Genomic DNA, 26,376 nt, shown 5'->3' with positions numbered 1-26,376 from the left:
AATAGCCTTATGTCATTCATTTAAATTACAAAATTACATCTTAATGAGTTGCCTGAATATCTTTTTCTCTGTTCAATATGTGCTTTATTAAATGCACAGCCAATAATGAAAAGTAAATACTATATTTTTATTTTTCTGGAATGGTACAATTTCTGTACTTACTAAATAATGAAACCAATTGCAAAGAGTTGTATATATCAAGAAATCAAACTTTCACAAACACTTTTTTATATGAAATGATAAAAATAATTAGAGTTTGGGGGCTGCCTTCAGATTTTTTGACAGGTGGTAGTCATTCATTCTTTGGAGATATTGATACATTTTTGGCATAATTAAAAGAAAGACAAACAGTAATTAAAATGAAATGGCTGCTATTTTCTATCTATGCAGATGTTTCTCTTTCTAACTTTAAAATGATTCACATTCTCCTGGGACAGGACAACAATTAGGCTTGCTGAGTACACTGAAAACAAAGTGTAAAGACAGGATTGTTTTAAACAAAGAAGTACTAGATGAAATGGCAACTCTGGCAGGATGGAAAGACAAGCAGCAATAAATGACATGAGAACTAAATCCCTTTAATGTTTAAAGTGTTCTTTCCTCTCTGTTGGGGCCACTCTCTTGAAAATATGAAACCAGATTGTTTTGTTACCTTTTGAACTTCCTTTAAGTTCTCTGCAACATATTCGAGTAATACTTTATTCTCAATCACCTGATGTATATTTAATGAATTGTGAGTTGCTAGCATTCATGATTGCTGATATTCACACTCCTCAATGTGCCATCAATTCTAATTGGGGTTTGCAAAGGAGGATGGTGACAGGAGATTTGGTCAGTTTCTGTGAATGGTATGTCACATACTGTGCCTCCTATTTTCAACCAAAGATGCAAATTAAGAGCCAGGTCAGCAGATTCCTTCTCACAGTTGTACCGGTGAGTTGGCTTTCTACATTTTGAATGTAAGCTAGCAGTACATTATAGTGAATGTGAAAACAAAATAGCATCCACTGTGCAGCAGCCAAATTAATCCCACTTGGTTGGCAGCAAATCAGCATCTGCCAATAGAACTAGAAATTTAGGCAAGGAAAATTTCAAGAATTCTGATTAAATATTTATAATGTTAAAATGTTAAAAATTAAAAATAAATATGAATATATTATGATATTTGCTTAATTAGATAAGACACATATGTAACTTTAAAACAGCCTAAGGTACGAGGGAAGGCTCAGGTACCACAAGCATATCAAACTCACTACATTCGAAATGAAACCAGAAATCACCTATTCAAACTCCACCCCATTTTGTTCCTTCAATATTCTCTGGATCAGGGTTACACATGGTAGGTGAATAGCCAACATGACATTGTTACTTCTCTTTCATTCATAGTTCTTATTCATTAAGTAGGTCCATGTCATTTCTAGTAACTCAACCGTGAATTCAGTGTATCTCTTGAATTTACTGAATGAAATTACTTCTTTGTGTTGTCACTGCCATTAAATTTATGACTATATCATCATTTACCTGCACTATTCTGATGGCAACTTATTTGGCTCTTTCATTCATTTTCAGCAAATCTTTACTTGGTGCCTACTCTGTATACCATAAGCTGTAGTTATGAAGGTGAATCAAAAGCAGCACCTGCTTTCAGGTAACTTAGTCTTGAGTAGAGGGTGTTAGACACATAAACATGTATCACCAGCTTTATGTATATGTGTGTAAAACAATCATTCCTTATGTATTTTGAAAAAATGTTGAAATTTAATTAGCTTCCAATTATCTAGCCTTTACTTTCTCCAACTTATTTCCCACCCATTATGCAATAATTATACAAGGTAAATTGAATCAGTTAATCTCTTGTCTAAGATATTTAAGTATCTATATATCATCGACTAGTTAAAATTCATCTTCCCTCTATGCCTTTTTAAGAAAGCAACAAAGAGGATCCAAGATGATTGGATAAGGAAAAGGTGCACTGATTTTGACCATGGGAAGATATCAGAAAAACAGGGGAGGAATGACCTTCCAGGGGGCAGTTGGAGAGAAGTTTTCAGTGGAAAGTCTACAGAAGGGAGAGGGACTCCAGGGAACAGCAAAGACTGTACAAACACTCAACAGCTGGGAGGATGCCACCAGCGATTCCTAGATCTGGTGGGCTGGTGGAGACACAATCTTCCCAGAGGGATATGAGAGAAGCCTGCAGCAGCCTGTATGCCACGGGCAATCTTGTCTGAGGGAGAACTCCAGGGTCCCACTGATACTGAGTCTGGCTTGAAGAACAGGCAGGGGGCAGGTTGCCCACTTAACTCAGTTAAGGGAGGGTACATTACTTTCCTCCTGTCCCCTGACCAAGGCACTCAGTGTCTGGCAGGGAGAATGTGTTGTCTTCCCAGGATAAAGCAAATAGAGGCTGTTGTGGCCTAAATGCCTCTTGTTGGATTTTGTCTGAGGGAGAAATCTTTGGTCCCCACTGACTTCAAGTCCAGACTGAATAGTGGCAGGAGCCAGGTTTCCCATGAGTCACCATGAAGGAAGGGCATGTTACTCCCTTCCTTTCTCTCCTACCGAAGTGCCAGACTCCAGCTTGCCAAGGCAGAGCACTGACCAACCTCTGTTGGGCAGGTGACTGGCTCCAGTGATGGTGCAGCTCTCTCCGTGGACAGGGAGGCTCCCTGGGCATAAAGTGGATCTCCTGTACCCTGTGGCTGTGGGAATCCTGTTACTGTGTGTTAGGCCAGCAAACTGAGAAGGGTGTGGGATGTGACTGGGACTTTGGCAATCACTTGGTCTGATTCTATAAATTCATCCCTTCCCCTCTACTGAAGATAGAGGAGATCTACTACCCCCAACTCGGTGTCACAGTGGACTCTTACTCCATCCATAAACACTGGCCAGAGTTTCCTAGCCACACCCAGCACACAAATTGTATATCTGCTGAAGGTACAGCCACTCTAGTAAGCAATAAAGGTAAATTTCCAAGAACAAAGACTTCAGAGGAGATACCAACAAGTGTTTCCCCAGATGTGTAAAAATAAATGTAAAAACAGAAGAAACATGAACATGGAAAACAATATGACCCCCCACCAAAGGAACACAATAATACTTCAATATTAGACTATGAGACAAGGTTGATGAAAGGCCTGAAAAAAAATTCAGAAGAATGAATGTAAGAGTACTCAAAAATACAGAGAAGCAATTGCATAATTTAAAGAAATCCACACATGACACTGGTAAGAAATGCTACTGGGAGGGAAGAAGGCAAATTATCTCTGTTTGTAAATGGCATGATCCTATACATAGGGGAGCAAAAAGACTCCATTAAGAGACTATTAGAACTCATAACAGAGTTTGGCAAAGTTACAGGATATAAAATCAACACACAAGAATCAATAGCATTTGTATACACAATTGATGAATTTTTGGTTCAGAAAGAACTTGTAAGATCAATCCCATTCACAAAGCTACAAAAAAATTAAATACCTTGGGATAAATTTAACCAAGGAAACTAAAGATCTCTATAATGAAAATTGTAAAACATTAAGGAAAGAAATAGAGGAAGAAGTGAAAGGAATGGAAAAATCTTTCATGTTCATGAATTGGAACAACTGATATCTGTTAAATGATGTTTGGAAAATTGTATCTCTGCATGCATAAGTATAAATATGATCCCTAACTTACACTCTATGCAAAAGTAAACTCACAATGGATTAATGATATAAACCTAAGCCCTGAAATCATCAAATTACTAGAGGAAAGCAGGGGAAACACTGAGTCATTGGCATAAAGGGCGCACTATAGCACAGCAGTTGAAGCTGCTGTGTGAAACACAAGGCCTCCAATACAGGCACCAGTTCCAATCCTAACTGCTTCACTTCTGATCCAGATGCCTGATGATATGCCTGAGAAAGCAGCAGAAGGTGGCCCAAGCACTACACATCCAAATTACTGCATCCATGTGGAGACCCAGATGAAGCTTCTGGCTTTGACTTGGCCCAGCCCTGGCTGTTGCAGCCATTTAGGGAGTGAGCCAGTAGATGGAAGCTCTCTCTCTCACTCTTGCTCTCTGTCTCTCCCTCTCTCTGTGTAACTTTGACTTGCAAATAAATAAATAAATAAATATTTTAAAAGAAGACACTGGCACAGGAAAAGCTTCTTGGATAAGACCTCAGAAGCACAGGCAATAGAAGCAAAAATAGACAACTGGGATCTCATCAAGCTAAGAAGCTTCTGCACAGAAAAGGAACACTTGACAAAGTTAAGAGGCAACCTACAGAATGAGAGAAAATATTTACAAACTATACATCTGATAAAGGATTAATATCCAAATTATATAAGTAACTCAAGAAAGTAGCAACAAAACAAACAATCCAATTAGGAAATGTACAAAGGACATGAACAGGTGTTTTTTCAAAGGATGAAATACAAATGGCCAATAAACACATGAAAAATGCTAAGGATCACTAGCCATCAGGGAAATGCAAATAAAAACCACAGTGAAGCTCCACCTAACCCCAGTTAGAATGGCTAGCATCTCAAAATCAATCCTAACAAATGTCAGTAAGGATGTGGAGAAAAAGGTACCCTAAAACACTGTTGGTAAAAATGTAAAATACTACAGCCATTATGGAAGACAGTATGGAGATTCTTCAAAAATCTGAAAATTGATCTACCATATGAGCTAGCCATCTGAAGCCTGGGAATTTATACAAAGCAAATGAAAGCTGCACACGAGTTACCTGTACTCCCTCGATCCCAGATGTCTATCAACTGATGACTGGATAAAGAAAATGTGTGTGTGTGTGTGTGTGTGTGTATATATATATATATATATATATATAAAATGGGGTACTACTCAGCCATAAAAAGAATGAAATCCTCTCTTTTGTAATAAAATGAATGCAACTGGAGACCAGCATGCTTAGTGAAGTAAGTTAGACCCCAAAATATCATATATTTTATCTGATTTGTGGTAGATAGAGTACAAAAAAGTAATATGTATGAGGGAAATTGACATCTCAAGATTTGATTATTGTTTTTAGCCCTTGTCTATACTCCTGTGGAATAGTAGTCTTTTTGCTTTCTACTTGTTGAATTATTTATTTAGTGGATAATTAAACTTATGATTATAATGTATATTGAAATCATGCTATCACAAAATTTTAATTAAAAAAGGAAGAAAGAAAAGGAGGAGGAAGTGAGGATGAGAAATATCACTATGTGCTTAAAAATTCTTATATGACATATATGAAATCAGTTGATTTATATAAATTAATTAATTTTAAAAAAGAAAACATCGTTTCAGAAAGTGTGCTTGGGGACCTTAAGGGAGGGTATCTTTCAGTGGCAGGGTCAAAATTATTCTTATGATAATCCGAAAATGTTATTTGCTTATTTCAGTCTCATTCTTTCACAAGTGTACAGCTGAATTTTCCAGACACTGCACAATGTGTGATAATGCAACAGATTGCATGAAGGAGCAGATATGAGAATCCAGATGTCGTCTATTAAGCCAGACAATAAAAAATATGTGAAATTGTAAAATGCCAATCTCCTCATTAAATTTGTTTTGTTTGGCAAAAAGGAATTACCTTTCATAAAATATATTATTTATGTTAACATGCAATGAATTAACTATTGCTTTAAATAAACTAATAAACATCTAAATATCTCTCAGCTTTAATTTCTAGCATGGCAAATATCAATAGACATTCATATAAACACAGTCCTTTGAGGTTATCAATAAGTTTTAAGAGTGTAAAGGGGTCCTGAGACAAAAAGTTTAAGAACTGCTACAATAAAACACATCAAGTTAAGACACTGCTTTGTTGCATACTGCTGCTTACACTCACTCTGTGCTCCAACTACACCAAGAGTTTCCATTTTCTAGAATATGTCATGCTCTCTCTTCCTTCCTGTCACAGACCATGTGTTAACCTCCACCTGCTTCCTACCTTGCTGGATCCCACACAGAAGAGGTACTGAAGCAGAATGAGGATGAGCCAGAAGAGTGTGGGCATGCACAGCAGAGGGCCCAGGAGAAAAATTCACATTAGGTGGTGGCTGTGTGCTGCTCCTTTTTTCGTCCTTCAACATTATGCTCAAATGTCTTCCCTGGAAGCCGAGCTGAACACTATGTCTACCCTAAAACAGGATCTCCTGTCACCCTGCTTCCACAGAGCCCTCTGCTGATAATTCAATTAGCATGCATTCTGCTCTTTTAATTGTTTATAAAGGAAATTATTCCACAACACAGAAAAAAATTTTCCCTCTCTCTCTTGTGATTCTAAATGATGGATGAAGTAACTAAGCTTCCTGGAAATTTGAATAGATGTTTCTAAAAATCTAGGACTCATATTTAAATGTAAATTTTGCCAACATCTTATGAAATCATCACAGAAAATTTTCTGCAGATCTTGATATGAATTTCACTTCATGATAATTACTGATTTACAAATCTAGCTTCCTTGCTAGGGTGTTATTTCCATGAACGTAGAAAATAAGACAAACCCATTCCATGAGAGAGGTAATATAGCATTTTAGAAATGACTGTCTTTTGAATCTCTAAACACACTGTGGCAATCAGATAAGGGGACCATTTTTAAAAAATATTTATTTATTTATTTAAAAAGATTTATTTATTTTAAAAAGTATTATTTATTCATTTATTTGAGAGATTTCTTTATTTGATAGTCAGATTTACAGAGAGAGGGTGAGAGATGGAGAAAGAGAGAGAGATCTTCCATCCACTGTGTCACTCCCCAGATGGCTGCAATGGCCAGGACTTGGCCAAAGCAAAGCCAGGAGCCAGGAACTTCATCTGGGAGCCCCACATTGGTAGCAGGGTCCCAAACACTTGGACCATCCTCCACTGCTTTTCCTAAGCCATTATCTGGTAACTAGATGAGAAATGCAGCAGCCGGGACATGAACCAGTGCCCAAATGGGATGCCAGTGTTGCAGGAGGTGGTTTTACCTGCTATGCCACAACACGGGCCCCAGGGAACAATTTTTTTTCTTTGACATTTTTATTATCAGACTGTCATGTTCTACTCTCCAAGGGTAGTAATGGGAATGTCCTGTGATACGTACATTGGACGGGAAGGTTTCTTGTAAAAAGATGTTTCCCCCAGAAAAAGATGTTCCCCCTTAGAATAAGGAAATAGCTTCTGGGAAAATTAGGCTTATCAGTCATCCATATTTTTGAGTGAACTACTATAATGGTTTTGTCAAATTGCTTTTGCTTTATAGCTTGAGCACAGATGATGGTGTTCTGGATCATCCTGTTCTCTTGAATTTAATGTATATCAGATCATTTCTTTGACTTTTTTATTCACTCAGAAATAGAAGCAATTAGAAGAGAATATACACTTTCTTCCATACCAGATCTAACAGCCTATTTGCCTATTTGCCTATTTGACAAATATCTGCCTCCCCTCTTGTTACAAGTCCTGCACCTTTGTGTTGTATATTATTCCCTCTCCCCTATTTAAGAGTTATCCTCCTGAAACTTTCCCTGCCCTTCATTATGGTTTGCTTTTTCACTAATGAATCATTGTCATTAGCATGTAACATGTTGTGATAGCCTTGAAGTTTTAAAAAAATCACTGAACCCCATTTCTCGCGATGTTACTCTCATTCTTTCCTCCTCTTTGCAGCAAAATTCCTCATAAGGTTTTCTCTACACATTGTGTTCACTTTTCTCTCCTGAAACTTTACTGGCTGGGCATTTGTTTTCATAAGTGCTATAAAAAAGTTCCAAGGAGTCACTCCTTAGCCTGTTTCATATGAAAGAAAACTACTTTAAAAGGCAAGGGAATGACTGACTCACAGTTCAGGATATAACAATGGTCAGTCCCAAGGCCTTAGCTTAACCTCTCAGCAATATCTGATACACCTGACTAGTCCTTCCTTTTTGAGATGGTCTCCATACTTTATATTTTCACTTTTGTTCCTGCATGACTGGACACTTTGACTGCACCTCTCTTCTTCTCTTCTTCTTCTTTTTTTTTTTTTTGGAGATTTATTTTATTTGTTTGAAAGACAGAGTTACAGAGAGAGGTAGAGACAGAGAGGTCTTCCATCTGCTGGTTCACTCCCCAGATGGCCGCAACGGCCAGAGCTGTGCCGATCCGAAGCCAGGAGCCAGGAGCTTCTTCCAGGTCTCCCACACGGGTGCAGGGGCCCAAGGACTTGGGCCATTTTCTACTGCTTTCCCAGGCCATAATAGAGAGCTGGATCGGAAGAGGAGCAGCCGGGACTAGAACCGGCACCCATACGGGATGCCTGTGCTTCAGGCCAAGGCTTTAACCTGCTGCGCCGCAACGCCGGACCCTTTATTATTTTTTTCTTCTTTTCTTCTTAAAATTAATTTTGGAGCTTTTCAGTAGCCATCCCTCGGATTTTTGCTCTTCTCACTTTGTGTTCACTCCCTTGATGTCCAGTTTCCAGTAACTTCCAAATTTATATTTATAATCTTTCATGAAAACTCCTAGGCATGCATATCTAATTGCCAATTCCATGCTTTCATTTTTCTCAGTGTTTCATGGACATTTTTACATGTGATAAAAATGAAACATTCCCATCGTTAGCCTTCTTTGTAGTAAATGACACCACTATTCCCCATGGTTCCTGGAAAACATTTAGGAGTTACCATTGATTCCTATTTCTCTCTCCGAGGTTGGTAGCTTACTATTGCCCATCCAGATTCCCTCTCCTCCCTAATTTACATGACTCAGTGGGAAGCACCAACAGGAGAGCAGAGGTCATAGAACAAATCTAAATCATTTATTTCCTTTATTTTGTCCCAGTGGATTCACAGAAGTATGCCTACTGTCTGCTCATCTCTCCATAATGCCCTTTATGTGTCCAGGCTTTTCCTAACTCCTCTCCTCTCCTCTATACATTTAGGCTTCAGGGTGTTATACTTTCCTGCGCATAACAATGCTTAAGTCTCAATCTTCCCCTTGTGATTTCCCAACAGCTTGCTCTCAGCTTTGCAAAAATTTCACTTGTTGAACTGCTTCAAATTACACAATCGGTGTGTTTTATGCTAGTAACCTCACTAACTCACTTCACAAATTGAACTCACAAGCAGATGCTAACATTTCCATTTAGAAAATACATTGAAATCAACCAATTTTCACCGCCTAAACCATTTTCATTCCTTGTTTAAACTGCTTTATTTTTTCACTTGTATTTGTGCTATCATTTAGTACTTTCACACACTTCCCATTTCATGCTACTCTCCACACAGAAGCCAATGTCATCCGTTTAATAAGTAGATCACATAATGTAATCCCCTACTTACAAGCTTCCAAAGATTTCCCAGCACACTAGGAATAAAATAAAAATTCAAATGCCTTTAGATGGCCATCCAGGTTTTGCTTAGTTTATTTGTGGTTTCTTTCAGTCCTTTCGCCTGGCACTCTCCATTAGGCTTACCTGCTATATATCAGTCACAGTGCATCCTTGAATTTCCATGAACACTCAAGTTGTGCTACTATTTCAGAGAAGTCACACACAAAGTCTTTCTATAGAAAACATTCTTGCCTATATATTTGATGGGCCACTTCTCTTTTCGTTCAGCCCTCCACTTAAATGTCACCCCATAAAGGAGACTTTCCCTGAGTGCACTATCTAGTATAACAACCCATATTCTATATACACTTACACAGCTTTATTTCTGTCCATAGTATTCAACACTGCTTCATCTGGTCTGTTTATATATTTAAGTGAGGACCAGCATTATGGCATAGCGGGTCAAGCCACTCCTATGATACCAGCATCCTGTATCCAAGTACTGGTTCAATCCCAGCTGCTCTGTTTCAGATCCAGCTTCCTGCTAATGTGCTTAGGAAAGCAGCACAAGATGGTTCAAGCACTTGGGCCCCTGCCATTCTTGTGGGAGACTAAATTAAATAGAATTCTGGGCTCCACTGCAGCCACTTGGGGAGTGATCCAACTAATGGATGATCTCTCTTTCCCTCTCCCTGCCTCACTGCCCCCTGCCTTTCAAATAAATAAAATCTTTCTCTCTCTCTGTATGTATGTATATATATATATATATATATATATATATATATATATATCTGTGTGTGTGTGCATTATTTCTTTTCTCCACTATATATTATATACCCCATCAGTGGAAAGAGTTTCACTTATTTTTAAGATTTATCTATTTATTTGAAAGAGTTACACAGAGAGAGGAGAAGCAGGGGTGGGGGGAGAGGAGAGAGAGAGAGAGGTCTTCTTCCACCCAATGGTTCACTCCCCAATTGACCGCAACGGCTGAAGCTGTGCCGATCCGAAGCCAGGAGCCAGGAGCTTCTTCCAAGTCTACCACTTGGGTGCAGGGGCCCAAGGACTTGGGCCATCTTCTACTGCTTTCCCAGGCCATAGCAGAGAGCTGGATCAGAAGTGGAGCAGCCGGGACTTGAACCGGCACCCATATGGGATGCCGGCACTTCAGGCCAGTGCATTAACCCACTGTGTCACAACGCTGGTCCAAGAGTGTCACTTTTATTCACCAATTTAGTATCAATACCTAAAACAATTTGTAGCACATAGAAGAGAGCCCATGAGAGTATTTTAGGCATGGAAAGCCAAGACACTCTGGCAAAAAAAAAAAAGAAGACCTAAATGAAAGATCTCTGTGAGTGAGATCCCAGTGGAAAGAACGGGGCCATCAAAGAAGGAGGTACCTTTCTCTGAAGGGAGGAGAGAACTTCCACTTTGACTATGACCCTATCGGAATAAGATCAAAGTTGGCAAACCCTAAAGGCTTCCATAGCCTTGGCAACTCATGACTAGAGCCTAGGGAGATTACTGATGCCATAAACAAGAGTGTCAAATTGTTAAGTCAACAACAGGAGTCACTGTGTACTTATGTCTCAGGTGGGATCTGTCCTTAATGTGTTGTCCAATGTGAAGTGATGCTAAAACAGTATTTTTACACTTTGTGTTTCTGTGTGGGTGCAAACTGATGAAATCTTTACTTAGTATATACTGAATCGATCTTCTGTATATAAAGATAATTGAAAATGAAAAAAAAAACCTGGTGTTAAATTGGGAATTGCATAGAAAATTAATTAATTTTTAAAAAATATCATGTAGGATCTCTGTCTTTAATGTGCTGTTCACTGTTATTTAATGCTATAACTGGTACTCCAACAGTATTTTTTCACTTTGTGTTGCTATGTGGGGGCAAACTGTTGAAATCTTTACTTAATATATACTAAACTGATCTTCTGTAGATAAAGAGAATTGAAAATGAATCTTGATGTGAATGGAAGGGGAGAGGGAGCGGGAAAGGGGAGAGTTGCGGGTGGGAGGGAAGTTATGGGGGGGAAGCCATTGTAATCCATAAGATGTACTTTGGAAATTTATATTCATTAAATAAAAGTTAAAAAAAAGAAGAAGAAAATGAGAAAAAGAGGATAACAGTTAACATATAAGTAATGCTTTACAACAAAATATAAATCCTAAATTCTAATATTTTAGGGAAAAAAAATAGTAGCTAAGATATGAAATCAACAACAACAAAAAAAGATGTAGTAAATAAATGAATGAAAAGTGTGGGAAATAAGCCAAATGAATCAATTAAATGTAAAGCTAAATTTAGATGAAAAGTTCCGTAGTCAAAGTTTGCTTAATGAGCAAATACAAAGAAAAATTGGTACAATAGTATGAGGCTAAAATAATCTGATTCAGCCTCTAACACCTGAAACTTTCTTCAATAGGCAGGATATATTCAAAGTCTATTAATAAGGCTTCTTCTCCTGCATAATGCCAATAGGGCATGCCATGGTTTGATGCTCCAGATTTCCTGACTTTGTACTCCATGGTTGAGCAAGAGCCTGTGTTAATGCACATAACATCTTTAAAAAAAACCACAGTACTTTTATGCAGTATATCATACATAAAAGAGTATCTGAATATATATGCATTGTAATAAATAATAAAAAGAATAACAGTATACTTATACACAGGGCAAGCTATAAATATTTCCAAGAATTTTTGAATCACTCTCTCCCAGATTGCAACCTCCTCTTCCCTCAAAAGACAATTATTAACCCAAATAATCTCTTTGCCTTTTAAAATATTTTATTACATATGAAAACTATATAGACCTGTATAAAAATAAAGTTATTAACTATCCTTGGGCCACTTGTATTTTCACTCATCACTGTTTTTTAAGATTCATCATGCTGATGTATTCAATTTTAATTCTTTCTTTCTCACTTCTCTATATTATTCCATTATAGGAAAATATGCTGATTTATTTACCCCTGTTGCTCCTGATGGATTTTCAGATGGTTCCCAGGTTGCTATGCTGTTCTTTACAAGTTTTTATGAATATTCTTTGACATGTCTTCTCATTACTACTAGCCTTAAGACCAGATCTCTTTCTACAGAATTTATACTTCTTTTATACTTCTCCTTGTATTTACTCAATTTTATGATTATCTTGCAATTATTCTGAAGGAGATCATGTTTTTCCCACTCCTAAATTCTTAGCAGTATGCCTTAGCTGTTCTAAAATGTATTTACATCGCTTTAGATAATCCATTCCAAGAAGCTCTGAAGTTAACATAGCAGTGCCAATTAGCTGTCTCTGCAGAGCTGTTTTCTTCTCCTAAAAGGCCCAAAATAAGTTTCTCACATGTTTGGGAGATACATAAAATATTTTTATAGTTCTATTATAAAACATAATATGCTTTAATAAAATTATATTGATGTTCTCTAAGTATCTTAAATTGAATTGACTCCAAATAAATATTTAGAATCTCTGGTGGAGAAAGAAAAAGGATACATTTCTGTATCAAACTGGTAGAGCTATTACTCATTTCAGTGTCCATTTTAAATTGATTGATTTTAGCCTTGGTTACTCTTCTCACTAAGGGAGCCTGCTATATTTAACAAATAGAAACATAGGACCCCAAGTTGAATTTGAATGTCAGATAAATAATGAATACAATTTTAGTGAAAGTTTGTCTACTATTTGAAATTGGCCATACTAAAAAAATAGTATTGTTTTTTGGAAATGCACTTAGTTATGCATCATGTGTTTTATCTGGCAGCCCTGTATCAGTTTTCATAGTCTCTAAGTTTTCTCTCAAGTTATTTGAATTACTTATTGTATATCAAGAAGTCACCGCGGCGTCTTTAGCTAGCCTTTAATTGCTCTTGCCTCTATCTTCATTTCATACTACTGCATGTTATCTTCAAGCAAAGCATTGATAGGCTTATAAAAACTATTTTGCCTAAGAAGAGTCACTTTTACTGATGACTCTTTAATAAGAATATTTTCCAAAATGCAGCGTTTCAATTTTCGAAAGAAGCGCATGTACAGCCTCTCACGGCATTGAGAGGGCTTTGGGGGTGGAGCTCTGAACACCGCGAGGTGAGATGGGAAGGAGTCTTTTAAGCATCGCCAGCTTCCATACAGTCAACCGCTTCATCCGGGTATTTCTGTTCCCGCTTTGGGCTATTACGTTGGCGTTGTTCCTTACCGCTAGCCTATTCTCTTCTATTCTGGCCCATTGCCTGCCAGGGTGGGCCCGCCTGCTTTCCTGAGCTTCATAAAGTTCCACTTTTCTCTGATCCAGACCAGCCACAGCAAACGGCGTTCAGAATGTCTGGCCAAGAAAGCAGCACAGACAGCGTACCAGACTTTAGACACGGAAGCCTGATCGTCAGTCATGAGGCAAGGTCTGGAGCGGAGGCGGGCATAGATACAACATTAGATCTTGAAATGGAGCCCCCAGAACTGAATTTGGGTTTGACCAGAGATGGTGGCAGAAATATGGATGATGGTGTCCCCAGCCATGTTAGTGCAGAAAGTGACGACCCAGACCCAGAAAGTTCAAATGAAAACATCAGTTTTAACAGCGGGAGGGACTTGGGCGGGCATTTCATCATCAATGTGAGAAGTCCTGTCCATCCCCACTTAGGGAAACAGGAGGAGGAATCGGAGGAATCGGAGGAATTGGAGGAATCGGAGGAAGAAGAGGAGGAAGAAATTCCTTACCTATGTGCACAGTGCAGTGAGGCTATCCATAAGCAGTGTCAATCAAATGATGATGGGTCCCTAGAGGACTTGATGTCCTCGGAGACATCTTCTCTACCCCGACCTCACTGGCAGATCCTTACTGCTCTTCATCAGCGACAGCTGGGTTCAAGTCCCCACTTTGTGTATGAGGCCTGTGGGGCAAGAGCCTTCGTGCAGCGTTTATGCCTACAGTATGGTCTTGAAGGCCATCTTGGTTGTGTCAATACTGTGCACTTTAACCATCGTGGCACTTGGCTGGCCAGTAGCAGTGATGATCTGAGAGTAATAGTGTGGGACTGGATGAAGCAGCAACCAGTCCTGGAGTTTGAGAGTGGTCACAGAAATAATGTCTTTCAAGCTAAGTTCCTTCCTAACTGCTCAGATTCGATCATCGCCACATGTGCTCGTGATGGGCAGGTGAGGGTGGCCACATTATATACTGCACCAAGCCTCCAGAGTACTAAGTGTGTGGCCCAGCACAGAGGAGCCTCCCACAAGTTGGCTCTGGAGCCAGACTCTCCCTTTAAGTTCTTAACATCAGGTGAAGATGCAGTTGTCTTCACCATTGACCTCAGACAAGACCAACCAGCTTCCAAAGTGGTGGTAACAAAAGACAGGGAGAACAAAGTGGGTCTGTACACAATCCATACAAATCCCACTAATACCTACGAGTTTGCAGTGGGTGGACAAGATGAGTTTGTAAGGATTTATGACCAGAGGAAAATTGATGAGAATCAGAATGATGGAATACTTAAGAAATTCTGTCCTCATCACCTCATCGACTATGATTCCAGAACAAGTATCACCTGCCTTGTGTATAGCCATGATGGCACAGAGCTCCTGGCCAGCTACAACGATGAAGATATTTACCTCTTCAACCCCTCTCACAGTGATGGCGCTCAATATATTAAGAGATATAAGGGGCACAGAAATATTGCCACAGTAAAAGGTGTGAATTTCTATGGCCCCAAGAGTGAGTTTGTGGTGAGCGGTAGTGATTGTGGACACATTTTCCTCTGGGACAAATCATCTTGTCAGATCATTCAGTTCATGGAAGGGGACAAGGAAGGGACAGTAAACTGTCTTGAATCTCACCCTTACCTTCCTGTGATGGCAACCAGTGGCCTAGATCATGATGCCAAGATCTGGGCACCCACAGCTAAAACTTGCACTAAGCTTACTGGGCTGAAGAATGTGATCAAGCAGAATAAGCAGGAACGAGTTGAAGATAGCTTACACCACAGTGGCCTATTAGATAGCTACATGCTTCGGTTACTTGTGAATCGCCTGACACAGAGAGATGGTCACCAGCGCTCAAGAAGTCCTGTATTTGAGGTCATAAATGCACACCGGACTGAGTCTTCCAGCACCTCAGAGACATCTGAAGATGAGGAGAACCAAGGTGAAGTACAGCACCCACCATTCTGAAGTTCTTATATCCACTCCAGCTAGATGCTACCCTAGTAGAAAAGACTTTAAAATTCAGCTTGGCTAATGTCATCTATTTTTTCAGAACAAATGTCAAAAATATCTCTTTCATCTCCTTCCTCTCTGTCTTACTAGTTTCTTTCCACACATTCTTCCTCTACTCTTTCTTTACTCTTCTTTATTTACTCATTATCTCTATGTGAATGTCTAAGAAATTTATACCTCTTACACCCCTTTTCCTTTGTTCACTTATAGTTGACCTCTAAAGTTTCTTAACTCTGGTTAAAAAAAAATAGCTTTATTAGATTTGTTTATTACTTTACTTATCTATTCTGAAGGTCAAATGTTTTCAGAAATGTGTTTATTCTTTAGAAGAAAGGTAAACTCAAACTGTGGTTTTATTCCTTGAATGCTGACACTTGGCCCCCTCCACACATGCACCGGTTCAGGTATGGAGACATGCACGTACTCTCACAGATAAGGAAAAGTGAAGAAAAGATGGGTAGATAAATGCATAGTGAGATAATTCATTCCTTTAGAATAACTAACTTGGGGTTATCCACATTTTCGGAATACATAGTTAATAATATTAAGTTGAGTACATTTATGCTGTTATGAATTAAATTTAATCATATGACACTGTCACTTTGCAGTTTCAGTTTTCTTAAAGTTTCATAGTTGATAACACTCAAAAGGATTATCTTCCAGGTAGTCCTCTTGGAATGACCATCTCCTATAAGATGTCAGCCAGGAATATAAGAATTTCTTACATTTGAAAACATATATATTTAAGTAACTTTTAGGAATAAGCTAGTGTTGCAATAAAATTGTTTATACGTATTGATAAACATTTGATATAATATATAGCTTAGAATTTTATAGTTTATAAGAAGTTATATAAGTAGTTTATAAGAAGTTAAATTAATTTTTAAAAATTATCTGACTACGTTTTGGTACTAATTATTCAAACATCCTCTATTACATGTTAAATTTTTTTAAAAAAAATACAAGTTGATTTTAATCCTGATTTAATATAGTTTTGGATATTCAATGTCTAATTACTGTTAAATAATAATATTCATTTGGGTTTTTACATATTATTTTCATAAGTGAATGAAGAAGATTCCACCAATACCCATAAACTATAACAGAGTTTTAATGGGAAAAAAGGATGTAATGAAACATCCTATGGCCTGATAATGGTTTTTCTTTGTTCATTTAAAGACATATTCTGGAGTTAGAAATGTGCCAGGGGATTCCAATACAATCCCATCAAGGTGGCATGTACCAATGCCATCTCACTAGTCCAACTGATCAATTTCAGTTCACATTCGATGGCTCTGATAGGTCTAAGAGTCAAAGGGATCACACAAACAAGACAAGTGTCTGCTAATACTAACTGATAGAATCAAAAAGGGAGAGAATGATCCAACATGGGAAATGGGATACACAGCAGACTCATAGAATGGCAGATATCCTAAACAACACTCTGGCCTCAGAATCAGCCCTTAAGGCATTTGGATCTGGCTGAAGAGCCCATGAGAGTATTGTAGGCATGGAAAGCCAAGATACCATGAAAAAGAAAAAAAAAAAAGAAGACCTAAATGAAAGATCTCTGCGAGTGAGATCCCAGTGGAAAGAATGGGGCCATCAAAGAAGGAGGTACCTTTCTCTGAAGGGAGGAGAAAACTTCCACTTTGACTATGACCCTATCGGAATAAGATCAAAGTCAGCGAACCTTTGGCTTCCATAGCCCTGGCAACTCATGACTAGAGCCTAGGGAGATTACTGACGCCATGAACAGGAGTGTCAAATTGTTAAGTCAGCAACAGGAGTCACTGTGTACTTACATCCCATGTGGGATCTGTCCTTAATGTGTTGTCTAATGTGAAGTGATGCTATAACTAGTACTGAAACAGTATTTTTACACTTTGTGTTTCTGTGTGGGTACAAACTAATGAGATCTTTACTAATTATATATGGAATCGATCTTCTGTATATAAAGATAATTGGAAATGAAAAAAAAAACTGGTGTTAAATTGGAAATGGCATAGAAAATTAACTAATTTTTTTAAAAAATATTATGTAGGATCTCTGTCTTTAATGTGCTGTATACTGTTATTTAATGCTATACCTAGTACTCCAACGGTAGTTTTTTCACTTTGTGTTGCTATATGGGGCAAACTGTTGAAATCTTTACCTAATATATACTAAACTGATCTTCTGTATATAAAGAGAATTGAAAATGAATCTTGATGTGAATGGAAGGGGAGAGGGAGCAGGAAAGGGGAGGGTTGCAGGTGGGAGGGAAGTTATGGGAGGGGGGAAGCCATTGTAACCCATAAGCTGTACTTTGGAAATTTATATTCATTAAATAAAAGTTTAATAAAAAAGAAAAGAAAAATAACAGAAAAAAAAGAAACAGAAGAAACTAGTAAAAATTGATTTCATTAAGGCCTTGGAATAAATTATAGTACTTATAAGTACTTAAATATTAAGATAAAAAAAGACATATTCTGGCAGCCATTCCTTAATAGTAGGTGTCTAAAAGAGTAGAAATGGAAAACTATAATGGAGCACAACTGATTAAATGGCAGGTCAAAAGTTTTTGGGAGAGTTCTCATAGTCCAACAGTGAGCTTCAGTAGTATCCATTCTATGGACAATGCAACAAATTCAGAATAGACAGGAACTTAGCCATCCTGTGATCAACTTATATGATCTTACTATCTTAAATTGCCTCAATTTTAATCTCAACAGAAAATTAGAAGTTTAAAATTTCAGATTTAGTTCTCATGTCCATATGGAGCATTTAATATGTATTTGCTGGATGGTAACTGTTCAGAGATGAATGTATGAGAGTCTCCGTAGTAAAATGAGAGGTTTAGATCTTTAGATTTAGTTATCCTATCCCTATTGAGGACAGGAAATAATAAATACTTCTTCACTTCATAGTGGGAGTTCAGAGATGGATGTATGATAATCCAGGTTCACAAAGAACTTAGTACATTAGTCTCAAGCCACATTCTGGGGAGCACTAGGGATTCTTTAGAAGTTTTCACTGGGATGGGATTGAGAAAGTCCCTATCCTGCTCTTCATTCAAAATATAATGGCTATTATTCCTTCCAAACTTTAACTTCTCTTTATCTTTAGCCCTGTTAAATAAGCAACCATCTAAGGAAATTAAAGACACATATAGTGTCAAGAATATATTCAAGTGCAATATATCAATTGATCTTCATATTAACCATATGAAAATAAAGGAGAGGAAGCTTAAATTCAGAGAAATTAAATAACTTTCCAAAATGAGTCAGCTAAAAAAATACAGTGTACGAACTCAAATAGAATTTATAATTCAACCCAACAAACTGTGGTGCAAAACATCATTGTTTTGTTGCACGGTGATTTAGGCTTAATTGACAATATAAACTGAGAGCACATGATCTCAGATTTTTTCATGACATTTAAGAATCACCATTTTATCCGTTTAGTCCAGGTCTCACCTTAGACTTCCCTGACAGCTCTCTTGAGAAAGCAGAAATGGCAACCATGTTAATGACTCAAACCCCTTAAATTGAATTATAGGACTCTGAGGATAAATAAAAACAAGAGCCAAATAAAAACTAAAATAAAATGAAAATACCAAAACAGTACACAGTGCGATAGTGACAATACTTCCAATGTCAGCTACACACTGATCTGCACGTAAGCTGCAAATATTGTTCCTTTCAAATCTGTCTCTGGAATCAAACTCAAATCATAGCTGAGCCCGGGTGTTTGGTTCTTTTGATTACTGCGCTAAAAAGCTAGCATGGCCTGGATATTCTAGGGGCTATCTTCCCTACAGGAATGACCAACACTGTGAGGGACTGAGATCCATAAAAAGTAGTCATTACAATCTTAGATCATATACAGAAGCGCCTCTTCTCTACAGTGAGAGTTACTCTCTCAAAGACAAGATTTGAGCCTTAGATATTTGTTACCCTAGTAACAAACTAGTAACTGATAACTAATAGTTACATTCATTCATGAATGCTTTTTTTATAGCTGCAATTATGAGTTCTTGGTGGGCAATGGTGTGTGTCAAACTTTAAAAACTGTTTTATATTCATTAAATAAAAGTTTAATAAATGAAAAAAAAAGAAAACATAAAAAAGCTGTTTTTGGAAATATGGAAATAAACTGACCTTAACACCAACAGATAGAACTAAATGTGTGGGAGAAAATTTTTTGTTCCTTGTGCTTTCTTTTTTTTTTTTTTTTTTTTTTTTTTTTGACAGGCAGAGTGGACAGTGAGAGAGAGAGAGACAGAGAGAAAGGTCTTCCTTTGCCGTTGGTTCACCCTCTAATGGCCGCCGCGGTAGCGCGCTGCGGCCGGCGCACCGCGCTGCTCCGATGGCAGGAGCCAGGTGCTTATCCTGGTCTCCCATGGGGTGCAGAGCCCAAACACTTGGGCTATCCTCCACTGCACTCCCTGGCCACAGCAGAGAGCTGGCCTGGAAGAGGGGCAACCGGGACAGGATCGGTGCCCCGACCGGGACTAGAACCCGGTGTGCCGGCGCCGCAAGGCGGAGGATTAGCCTGTTGAGCCACGGCGCCGGCTCCTTGTGCTTTCTCACAGTAGTCCACCCTCTCAACAAAAATTTCTGTAGAATTTTAGGATGATGGGACTGATCAGTATGGTACTGGAGTAGTGAATATATGACTCACTGCATTTGTCAAAACTCATATAACTGTATGTCAGAAAGCAAATTTTAATATATATAAACTAAAAATTTTAACCAGAATGTCAAGAGATCAGGATGGGATACAGACTATTACAAATGAATCTAACTCCATTACAAATGTATGACATAAGGTGAGCGGGAAAAAGAAGCTGTCTTAAATAACTGTCAAATGGTGTTCTAAAGGGCAACTATAAAGCTAAAGGCAAAAGGAAATGTACATAAAAACTATACTCAAGGTGTTAAATTTGTTTCTCACTGATGTTCAGGTTACTAATTCTCAAGCCACTTTAAATATATGTCTGGAATTGAATATTAAGTAAATGGATGAAGGATGTTAAGAACTAGTCACAATGAGAGAGGAAGCTCATTGATAAGCAAGGAATGAAAGCTAGGTGAACCCAGTGGTACTGGATTATAGTTAGAGATGTCAGTCTGAACTCATGATTACCTTAGTATATAGAGGCCTAAATAATTATAGAAGCGTGTATATACATGGGTAAGTGTCCATATATATTTTATCATTCTCCCCATTGAGTTGCTCTGGGAACAGTAATACCTCAGGATCAACAAGCACACCCAGCACCCAGATCTTCATTCTGAAAGCATTATCTAATACAAGTAACCAGGAATCCTTGGAGAAATAGCTGATTCTAGGTCTGGGAGAGGGAATATAAAGATTATCTTGGTGCATCTTATGTACAAGATAGCAAAGAAGTTCTCATAAAATAGAAACATGAAAACATATCAAAGGGATGAACCAACTGGAAGTTCAAAGTGGACACAGCTGAAATAATTTGATTAGAAAATCAAATAATGGGGTATTATAATCTAAAGTATAAAATAAATACTCATGAATCCATACTAATATAAAGTGAATAAATAAACAGAAGAAAAAGGACACATCTCCCTACAGAATAATTCCAAATAATGTAAGTAGTTATTTCCTCCTTCAAAAGATGGAGTTTGATTTTTCTCCCTCTTTGTGACTGGATCTAGTGTCTTGCATCAAAAGAACAAAGTATAAAAAGAGGGAAAACTCACTGTTTATTAAATAAATGTAACAAACACCACTTAGCCAACTGGTGGAGCTTAACATCACCAATGTAAGTCATGTTCATATTGTAGGCCCCCAAACTGGTGCATTCACCAGCATTCACCTCTTAGATAGTTCTTCTCCAAAGCCACTAACTGCCTTCCCCCTCATCTAGCCATAAGGAAAATTTCAGACAATACAAAATTGAGGAAAAGTTGAGGAACCAAGAGTATAGGGTGTAAGCAAGAGGAGGTCACAAAAACAGGGGCAGAGACTTTGTGTTTGCTCATCAGAGCTTCATTTTCAAAGAATATTCCAGGAAGGTTTATCTTGGAAGTACTCAGAGGGGATCAGAACACCAGTCAACAAATGAAAGCTGGAAAAGCCAGTCTGAGGCAGAGGTATTTTTAACCTTTTTTATTTGTTTATTTTCATTTTTTGGAAGGCACAGAGACAGACACACAGAGACAGACAGAGGAATAATTCCTCTGCTGCTTCATTTCCCAAATGCCTGCATGGGGCTGGGCCAGATCAAAGCCAGGACACTAGAACTTGACCCAGATATCCTATCTGGATAGCAGGGACCCAGCTACTTGAGCTATCACATGTGGCTCCCAAGATGCACACGGGCAGGAAGGTAAAATCAGAAGTGGAGCTGGGACTTGAACTCACACACTCTGATATGGAATATGGGCTTCTCAAGTGGAGTCTCTGCTACCGCACCAATTCCACGCCTCTGAGTCACATTTTTCAACTTACAATGTATGAAGCTGTACACTGCTTTAACAGGAAGGGTCCTCGTACTCCCCTTCGTCTACATGTGGGATGCATATTACAAGCAAGAAAGACCCTCCCGTTTCCCCTTTTCTACTGCTGGGACACTTTCCCAACCCTTGCTATAACAGCCCTGGCAAACTGCTTCTCAAGAGAGGCAATTTCCTTGTCACAGGTATAAAAGCTTTCCTTTGAGCACCTCCCATTTGAGGCTGATTATTCAGTAACACCCGATGTGGATAGACCTCTTGTGTCTGCTAATCCCAATATAAGATGTAAATATTAGAGGGAACTGTGAAAACCACTATCTTTGGAATTTTTCTTTAGATCTAAAGTTATTCCAAAGCAATACAACATTTTAGGGGTGGGTGTTGGGTGCAGTGCTGAAGCTGCTGCCTGAAACACCAGGGTCCTATGTAAGAATGCCCGGGCCCCAGTCCTAGCCCTGCTCTAGATTCTCTTCCTGCTAATGTGTACCTGGGGAGGATGGGAGGCTCAAGTGGGGGTCCCTGCCTTCCAAGTGAGAGGCCTGGATTGAGTTCCAGACTCCAGGCTTCAGCCTGGCTCAAGCCCTGCCTATTGTGGGCATTTGGAGATTGAATCAGTAATAAAAGATATATCTCTATCTATCTATCTATCTATCTATGTTTCTCTCTTTCTGCCTTTCAAATAAATAAAAATAAACAAACAATATAAAAATGTCAGAAAATCTGTAGAAAGAATCTTTAATGGTAGTAGCTATAATAATTCTGGTAATGTTCATCTTGTGTAGAACTAATTCAGTTACCTTAGGCTTTTATTTTTTTTTAAGATTTATTTATTTGTTTTGCAAGAGTTACAGAGAGAGAGAGAGAGAGGGAGAGACAGAGTGAGAGAGCGCTTCCATCCTCTGGTTCACTCCCCAGATGGCTGCAATGATCAGTGATTGGCCAAGCTGAAGCCAGGACCACATGGGCAACAAGGGCACAGGTACTTGGACCATCTTCCACTGCTTTCCCAGGCCATTAACAGGGAGCTGGATCAAAAGTAGAACAGCCAGGACACAAACTGGTGTCCATATGGGGATGCCAGTGTCACAGGCAGCAGCTTTACCTGCTAGGTCACAACACTGGCCCCAGTTCCCTTGATTTTTGAAGTTTCTACTAATTTTTTTTTAATTCATGCTTAGTAATTTTCATTATTTGCGACCTTTTAAAAATTTACTTTACTTTATCCTTCTTTGAATATTTTGTTTGATGATGTGCTTCCGGTGAGTTGCTTCTAATAAAAATCCAAAAATAATCACTCTAAATTGAAATAAGGATGAAATTTTTAAAGGCAGACCTTTAGCAAGTTCCTAAAACAAATTTTTAAAAAGGGAAAACTATCACTAAAGTTAGTTGTAAAGTACTTAGTATTTGGGAACTATATAACATATTCATGCATAGCTGCTTTCTCTAAATCATTGATCATTTAACACAAAATTTCTCTGTCTTCACAGCTCATAAAGTCTTAGCAACATCTTGAGAATAGGGGTGGAGTGAAAGCCAGATTCGAGTTAGTTGGAGGTGATTTAGGAGAAGAAGGAGAAAAAGGAATGAGGGCAGGAAAGTCTTTCAAAAAGTGTTGCTATACAGAGGAAAAGAAAACTGGAGTGACAGCTGAATTCAGATGTACAAGTAAGGGAGCCCTGTCACACTCTGTTTTTAAGATGAAGCTTACTAGGAAAAAATATATTGACAGGAAACATCTAGATGTGATAGAGAAACTAATGATGCAGGAAACAGTAGAATACTCCAGGATTCAAGGAACTTGCAGAGATACAATCTGGAAACCAGTGAAAAAATGGCCTATCCTGGGGTCAGGCTAGATATTCTGAATTCAGAGACATGTATGTTGACAGGTTTGATAGTGGCAAGTTGCATGTTAACAGACTGATGGTATTGCTTTGATTTTCTGTCCAGTAAAATATGATATAAGGCCATCGGTTTAGACTCCAGTGGGGAAGGAATTTTGAAGTTTTGAAAAGAAAGAGGAAATTGGATGTACTTTTTGTTAGAATTTGGGAAAATGAACATCCCACAGAATGTACTCTTTTCAAGGGATTTAGTTTTTAAAACAAAATTCTGACTAGAAGAATTGGCCTTAGTCATCACCTTGATATTTGAAATGCAAATGTACATTGGAGATGAATTTAAAATGAAAGATATGCATTTAAAACTAAGTCCAGTGGAGACAAAGAGATGTCTCTGTATGATTTATATAATAGAATTTATCTGGCATCCACATGCATTGTCAAGCCAACTTCATCTAAATCTGGAGTTTGAACTTCCCACCAAAAAGTTTGTAAAGCCTCATTTTAGATTATACTCACACACATTTACAAATGCTTGGGCCCCTGCAGATCTCTCTCTGTCTCTCCCTGCCCCCCTCTCTCCGTAACTCTGCCTTTCAAATAAATCAACCAATAAAGCTTTGAAAACATTTTAAAGCAAAATTATATAATTATAACCATACTGAATACACCTTCCTTTTTTCTTTTCATATTCTAACCCTGTGACTAGTCACACATTTGAAATTGTAAAAAAAGCACATTTTCCTTTCTTTTTCACATTATAATCAACAAAAGCTAATTGCTAATTTTGTGGCTGATCAAAATGTTTGTTCAAGTAGATTAGGACTTAAAATCTTCAAGAACTGACTACAAGGATGTGGCTAGAACAGCAAATCCCAGATAAGGACAGAACTTATGACCACCAGAAAAACATGGCCAAGCCTCACATCAAAGAAGGTTCCAAGTAAGTGGAGGTCAGCACCACCCATAGAAACCTGTTTGAGAATGCTCCACCCCAACCCTTCATTTTTCTTTAAAAGTACTCCCACTAACTTGCAAATTTGGAAGAGTATAGTTGGGACTAAGGAGTCTGCTCTTCCTCCGTGTGGCCTCTCGAATAAACTTGTACTATTGCATCGACTCCTCTTTGGCGGACTGGGCCTAATTTTGACTGGCAATGTGATCAACATATTAAGTGAAATAAGCTAAATATAGACAGACAAATATCACACATCCTCCCTCATATGTGGATGATTAAAAAAAAAAAAGAAGAAGAAGAAGTTCAATGGGAACCCAGAATGGTTATTTCTAGAGGCTGGGAGGGTCAGCAGAGGTTAAGGGGAGTTTGGATAATGGTTATCAAATCAAAGTTAGATTGAAGGAATAAATTCCTAGTGTTATACCACACAGTGGGGGAGATTATAGTTCATCAGAGCCTAGTATATATCTTATGAGCAAATAGAAGAAAGGAGTCACAAACCTCTAGTCATAAAGTAATTTCAAAGGGGAAATGCTGATTACTCTGTTTTGATAGATACACATTGTATACATGTGTATACATTGTATACATACATTATATACATGTGTATACATGTATACATTGAAATATCACTCTCTAGTCCATAGATATGTACATATTGTTCATAAAAATTTAAAAATAGCACAAAAACTTTAAAAACATACAGTATGAAGATGTTAAATATGAAAAGGATAAAACCTCCTTAGTTTTAAGTGTAAAACTAGAGGGGTACAGAAAATAGGAACAAGTCAAAGAAATAAGATGTATTTCTTTTTTATCAGTGCCTACAAGAAAAACATCAGAGCACTGAATCGGTTTGCAGCCCTACACAACCACCTGAAGTGGTTGAGGCTGAGCATCCCATGTTTAGAAGTTCTAGGGGATTTTGATCTCCTACATTAGTCACAGTGGAAAAGTGAATTGCTGAGCTTCTGGCAACTTCCCTTGAGACTTAGTCCTTATTTAAAGACCTCAAGAAGATATTTCAACAGGGAGAAGATAATGCAAAAGAATCAAAATTCTTAGCTTCTCAGAAGTTAGGAGACCTGCTAGTTTTGTAGCGTGGGCAAGGCTGCTGCCTTTGTTGTTGAGGCTGCTAGGACTTCCCTGAAGGAATTCAGAAGATCATGTGGAAGGAGGCTGGTTGCCTCTATAAATAATGGTTTTCTGAAATAAATGTTGATGCATTCTTTTTTTACATCTGACAAACTAAAGTCCTAGGTCATGTTGCACTGCTAGATTTTCTTACCATTTTGTTTTGGTAAAAACAAAACAAAAAAAATTGAAGATAAAAAATGTACTCACTTTCAAATATATTCAAAAAATATGATTCCTTCAAAATACTGTAAAATTTTTATAAGATGTATAAATACTTAAAGGAAATATTGTATCACCCCATATAATTACTATTTCTCCAAGTTATTTTATCATAAATGAAAAAAATCAAAACTCTATTTCCAATATTCCCTCTGGCCTAAATATGGATAGTTGCTTTTCCCATATAAATCATAAAAATGAGATTTCATATTTATGAACT

General features: G+C 37.9%; 2 protein-coding genes across 2 annotated transcripts in view; one reads left to right on the top strand and one right to left on the bottom strand.

Moving 5' to 3' along the window:
* The window catches only part of LOC133752854 (probable inactive 1-aminocyclopropane-1-carboxylate synthase-like protein 2), a 63,103-nt gene extending 49,647 nt beyond the window's left edge, over positions 1-13,456 (bottom strand). Inside the window, 1 exon segment of the mRNA XM_062183140.1 lies at positions 13,356-13,456. Within this exon segment, the coding sequence (XP_062039124.1) occupies positions 13,356-13,456 (101 nt within the window).
* Positions 13,457-13,629: 173 nt separating this feature from the next.
* LOC133752852 (DDB1- and CUL4-associated factor 8-like) overlaps positions 13,630-26,376 on the top strand; it is a 68,167-nt gene continuing 55,420 nt past the window's right edge. The window contains exon 1 of the mRNA XM_062183139.1: positions 13,630-15,448. Within this exon, the coding sequence (XP_062039123.1) occupies positions 13,630-15,448 (1,819 nt within the window). The remainder of the gene's footprint in view (positions 15,449-26,376) is intronic.

The sequence above is a fragment of the Lepus europaeus genome, chromosome X, assembly GCF_033115175.1.
Source record: "Lepus europaeus isolate LE1 chromosome X, mLepTim1.pri, whole genome shotgun sequence".
Classification (NCBI taxonomy): domain Eukaryota; kingdom Metazoa; phylum Chordata; class Mammalia; order Lagomorpha; family Leporidae; genus Lepus; species Lepus europaeus.
Note: the sequence above shows the minus strand (reverse complement) of the source record. Positions and strands in the feature narration are given on the sequence as shown.